Genomic DNA, 5,904 nt, shown 5'->3' with positions numbered 1-5,904 from the left:
GAGACCCCTTCCAACCGCCAGAGACCTCGCCCGACCGTCCGAGACCCCGTCCGACCGCCAAAGACCCCGTCCGACCGCCAGAGACCCCGTCCGACCGCCAGAGACCCCGTCCGACCGCCAGAGACCCTGTCAGAGACCTCGTCAGACCGTCCGAGACCCCGTCCGACCGTTAGAGACCCCGTCAGAGACCCCTTCCAACCGCCAGAGACCTCGCCCGACCGTCCGAGACCCCGTCCGACCGCCAGAGACCCCGTCAGACTGCCAGAGACCCCGTCAGACTGCCAGAGACCCCGTCAGACCGTCCGAGACCCCGCTCGACCGTCAGAGACCCCGTCAGAGACCCCGTCCGACCTCCAGAGACTACTGACTACTTCTGATCATTTATGTCTTTCTGGCTGATCTGATTTCTAAAGATCAATATCGGATCAGAATATCCCTCATTTAAAAACATAAAAGCTCCTCCTCAGTAAAGGCTCCGTTACCAAAGCAACCAGGCCAGAGTCAGGCGAGCCAATCAGACAGCAGGAAACCTCCCAGAGAACATCTGGAATAGGATGAGGAGGAGGCAGAGAGCAGGACAGCAGCAGTCTCTACCTGGACAGTCTTTTTGATCCGCTGGGAAGGACCAGGATATTCTGGAGAGTATAGATCTGTGAGAAAGAGTGAGTTGATCAGCGTGGACTTCCCCAGGCCGGATTCTCCTGTAAGACAGAGAGCAGGGACAGAATGGATCCAGGCCTGACCAGGAGCAACACAGCCAGCTCCAGATGTTTATCAGCTCACATTCCTCACATGCTTCAGCCTCACACAGGAAACCACCCCACCCCTTTTGAAAACAAGCAGCTGATAACATGAGGAGAGGATGGCGGCTGGAAGGTCCCACCGTTCCCAAACCAGGCAAAATCAGGAGGAGGGATTAGGTTAGCCCTCCATGCTGCCACCGGCTCTTAATCTGGCTGCTCCTTCAGATTATTCTGACATCAGGTTCTTTCAGAAACCTCTCCCCGTAGTTTTAAACAAAAAAGTACATTTGTTACACATTTTTCATTCATAAAATATATATTTATACATAACGACTGAATTTAAAACTTTGTAAATTACCTGAAGAAAATGTTTCTAATTAATGGATCTGTTGACGATTTGAGATTAATTGAAAGTGGTCAGAAAATTACTAAAAGCCTTAATAATGCAGCAAAAAGTGGTGAATAGAACTTTTTCTATAGTTTAAATCAAATTAAGCTAAATCTGCAGTAGGAGGAGTTCTAGAATAAACAGATCTACAGACTCAGCAGACAGTTCTTCTGAAATGTAAAATATTTTGTTTGTTTTGTTCGGTTTTGGTTAGATTTCTGCCCTGAGTGAGACATATCTGAGCGCATACACCAGCCAGACATTGAAGGGGAGGAATTCTATTCAGTTTATTTCTATAGCTCCAATTCACATCATGTCATCTCAGGTCAATTTATAGTTCCCCAGATTATCCAGTCAAACTGATTCAAAGTTTTCTATCTAAGGAAAACCAGCTGATTGCATCGACTCATTGACTCTTCAGCAATCCCTCACACTAAGCATGCTTGTAGCGACAGTGGAGAGGAAAAACTCCCTTTGAACAGGAAGAAACCTCCAGCAGAGCCAGGCTCAGTGTGAGCGGCCATCTGTAAACCTGCAGATTGAGAGCGAAGTGCTCTGTTAGGAACATAAGGAACAATCAGATCTCTGATATCAGATGGAGCTTGGCCATTTAAGGCTTTATATGTGAGAAGGAGGATTTTAAATTCTATTCTGGATTTAACAGGAAGCCAATGAAGAGAAGCCAGGATAGGAGAGATATGATCTCTCTTTTTCATTTTCATCAGAACTCTGGCTGCAGCATTTTGGATCAGCTGAAGGCTGAGGTTTGTATCCTTGTCAGAGCGATAGATTAATCACATCTAAAATTGATTGAAGGGATTCACCTCTGAAGGAGATCAATTCAATAATCTATTAGCGAGAATCAGTGGACTGAATGATGGAGTCGGTCTGTTGACCTTTTCCTGATTGGACAGATTTCTCAGGAATGAAGGCGTTTTGTTTCCAACTTGAACAGTGGCGGCCGCTGTCGGCAGGATGACGCTGCAGCAGCAATCCCCCGAGTGGGACACCGAGCAAAGGGTGATGAGGAGCGGCTGAACAAAAGCTGGGCTGTGAGCTGAGGGCCAGCCTGGCAGCAGCTCCAGACCTTTTCCAGCTCAAGCTCAGCAGCTACAGCTCAGCCAACCAACCTACAGCCCATGAACGGTGGAGGTGAAGAGAAAAGCAGAACAAAGGGAGCTTTCTTCAACAACCTCATGGCTACAAATACTTTCCAAGAAGGGCAGAGGGACATTTATCCTCCAGCAGAACGGCTCACAAACCAAAGCTGAACGGCCATGGACTGGTGACACAGACCAAGGGGGCCAATCACAGCACAGATCCTGGAACCCAGAGTCCTAATGGGCTAAGAAAGGACCCTCTGGCCCCCCGATGGCCTCTCCACCCCTGAAGGTTGCTCTGTCTGCTGGGGGAGCAAAATGAAATCATCCATATTGATGAAATGATTCATGATCCACATGATCTACATTGATCCAAAATGAAAACATGGATCCATGTCTTCATCTTCAGCTGCAGGGTTAGAATCTGAACATCTGATCCATCTTCATCATCTCCCATCCAGAGAAATGGTTTAACTTCTAAGGCCTTGATGCAGGTGGTGGCGTTGGATGGGCAGACGATATCGCAGTATATGAAATGCAGACCCATAAACTGAATGAAAATGCTATCAGGACAAACTGTGACGTCAGCATGTGGCTGTTTGGTGATTAACGCTGCTGATCAACACGCCTACTGTCAAATCCTCCGCTCCTTTTTTTCATTACGATAATAAAAACTGACGAGCTAAATGTGGATCTCTGATGATGAAAACTTGAGAGTCATGGGTTGGAGTTTTAGTAAACGAGACGAGACTGAATAAAAATTAGCGGGTGGTCGGTCAGACGTTTAAACAGCATCGTTGCGCTGTAACCTGCTAAGTAGTATCAGCCGCGCTGCTGCGTCCTGTTTGAACACGCCGCCCACCTGGCGTGCAGCGGTGCTCATTCTGCAGGACCACAGATGAATCATGGCAGCAGCAGCAGGGAGAAAATAATCCACCGTGATCCGGGTGTCTGACAGAACATCGGTACGTCGCGCTGAACTCTGGCTAACTCCGATCTTCCAGCTGCGCTTGTGCAAAAATGCAAAAATGCATTTTTGCACAAGCACAGCTGGAAGGTTTAGGCTCTATTCTGATGGTTTGCTCTCAGCAGTACGGCTCTTCCTGCTCTCGCTACTCAATAAACTATATGTGGCTGATCATCCTCTGCCAAGCATAAAGATTCCCTTTGTCTTCCTATCAAGATTTTGTTTCTTCCAGCTCACAGGAGGTGATGCTAAACATTCTTTCCTTTCTCCTCTCTATCTTTTTAAGTGGAGAAGGCGGGTCTTTTAAAATAATTACCTTTTCATAGTACCTGGTTTGACTAGTCCAGACTCTAACCAGTGGTATTCTAAGGGGGCGCTAAGGTCATCACAAAAAACTGGAAAAAGTTGGCAGAAAAATGTATATATACACAAAATAAATTAATCTAATTATTTCTTTATCACTATTATGTTACTATTCATTCTTATAAAACACATTTTTTCATAAATTAAAGTATTATTGAGACAAAACATGAGGAATTAAAACTGAACTTAAAGATTCTTCCTCTTTTTTAACTTTGTAGGAAATAATCAGAGAACAAACTTTTACAAATAGAGCACATCTTCTACGGAGGCTTAAAAGGGACAAAACAAACAAAATATGAAATGAATAAAATATATACAATATGGTTTTATATTTTTATATCGATTTTATATATATAAAATCTATGAGAAATATGTCAAATCAAATGTTAAATTTGAAATATACAATGAAATAATTACTTTTACTATTTAATTAAACGATGACGTCATCTACATGTCGGTGTTAGAAATGAATTCTTTTACAGAAATATTTTGTAATTTTACTTCATGGCGTCCACAGAATCACCGTGAAATTATTTGAACTGTCAACTTGACCAATCAAACTCAGCGGGCGGGACCAGGACGGCTTTAGTGAGATGCAGGCCTCTGATTGGCTGTTTCAAACTGAGAAAATTCCTGCCAGTTTGCTTTGACTCTGAAGTCAAGATTTTTTTTCATATCTTCTGCATTTGGTCCAAAATATCTCCAACATAAGTAGGAGTTAGTCAGTGGGCGGGGCTTCAGTAGATGCTCCCTCCTGCTGTGCCCTCCTGTATCGCCGTTCGCCCTCCATGGCGGTCAGTGAGCCGACAGCCTGAGGGAGCTTTGAGTCGCTGGTTCTGCTCTGATCATCCAGTTTGTGGTTCAGAGCTGAACGTATACCAACCAAAGATGAGGAAGTCATTCTGAAAGTGGATTTGGTGGCTCTGCGCTGCCTGCTGGTTTCTAAAGGGGAACCTCTGAACTAACCACAGCAACATCACAGCGTTTCCCTGTAGTTCTGGTTCAGGTTCTGCAGAACTCATGGCTCAGATGTCCAGTTCCTGATGGAGCCTCAAACCATCAGGCCTCATCTCAGTGTTCAGAGCGAGGATGATGATGATGATGCTGTGGTTTTTATTTCCTTCCTAATAAAACGTTTAATCTCTGTCGCCTGGTAGAATACTCCGGGTTAGAGATGATGACGAAGTGGGGCAGACGGATCTGTTCCTGAAGCTCTAGCTTTCTGCAGGAGGAGCCGTCCGCGCTCAGCAGCCAGCCTGCTTCCTTTAAAGGAAATTTCCAGCAGCTGTGTAAACCGAGAAGGTTTCTCCAAACGGCCTGTTTGCTATTCAGCAGGATGGAAGGAAAATATGACAGGAAATGTGGATCGTTCCTCTTCCAGAGCTGCCATCTGATGCTCTGCTGGTTCCTGGAAGGAACATTTCTCTGAGAGCGGCCATCTTTTCCCCTCAGCCTGAGACCTAGAACCAGGAGAAGCTCCAAAGGTGTCTTTGATTTTCCAGCTTTACAGGATGCTGTGTGGCAGCAATGAGCCGACAGCCTGGAGCTGCTGTGGTCAACATCTAGGTCAGGCTCTGCCAACAAGGAAATCACTGCCAAACATCGACTTTGACTAACAAATGGCCCACTTAGTGTTGCCTGCTGACCCAGTATGGCAACAACAATGGCAGTAGATCTGCTGGTTCCCTCACAGCTCAGAAAACAATGAGGATGTAATCAGACTTTACTGTTGATAAGAGTCAATAAATGATTCAGCTTCCTTTTATAAACTCCTACTTGTTGGTTCCCCAAATCAGAACCTCTACTCTGGCATTTCAGTCATTTTTAACCTTCATTAGCGTCAGGCTTCAGCTGATCAACAGACCCCTGAACATGAAGCTCAGATGTTAATGTTGCTTCCAAGATATTCTCCAAGCAGCTTCATGCTCCACTGAACATGGCTGGTTACCATGATACAACATCAAGGTTTGCATCTCTGCAGACGGCGTCCCAGGAAGTGGAAATCAGATGAAAGAAAAAAACAGAGGATCAGACTGATGGCAGGAAATCAAAACCGCTTTTTCACTTTCAAACCAAACCGTCTCGCGTTCAAGGAAGCAGACGTTGAAACGTAGAAACAGAGGAGGACGTAGAAACAAAGGAAGACGTAGAAACAGAGGAGGACGTAGAAACTGAGGAGGACGTAGAAACTGAGGAGGACGTAGAAACTGAGGAGGACGTAGAAACAGAGGAGGACGTAGAAACAGAGGAGGACGTAGAAACTGAGGAGGACGTAGAAACTGAGGAGGACGTAGAAACTGAGGAGGACGTAGAAACTGAGGAGGACGTAGAAACAGAGGAGGA

At 45.5% G+C, this 5,904-nt stretch overlaps 1 protein-coding gene across 2 annotated transcripts in view; it reads right to left on the bottom strand.

Annotated features, from left to right (window-relative positions):
* Positions 1-5,904, bottom strand: part of LOC107103756 (septin-7-like) — a 40,214-nt gene that overhangs the window by 20,478 nt on the left and 13,832 nt on the right. For both annotated transcript variants that reach the window (XM_015403572.1, XM_015403571.1), the window contains exon 4: positions 595-701. In XM_015403572.1, coding sequence (XP_015259058.1) covers positions 595-701 — 107 coding nt within the window. The remainder of the gene's footprint in view (positions 1-594; positions 702-5,904) is intronic.

This window comes from Cyprinodon variegatus, unplaced genomic scaffold (genome assembly GCF_000732505.1).
Source record: "Cyprinodon variegatus isolate N-32 unplaced genomic scaffold, C_variegatus-1.0 Scaffold1522, whole genome shotgun sequence".
In the NCBI taxonomy this organism is placed as follows: domain Eukaryota; kingdom Metazoa; phylum Chordata; class Actinopteri; order Cyprinodontiformes; family Cyprinodontidae; genus Cyprinodon; species Cyprinodon variegatus.
Note: the sequence above shows the minus strand (reverse complement) of the source record. Positions and strands in the feature narration are given on the sequence as shown.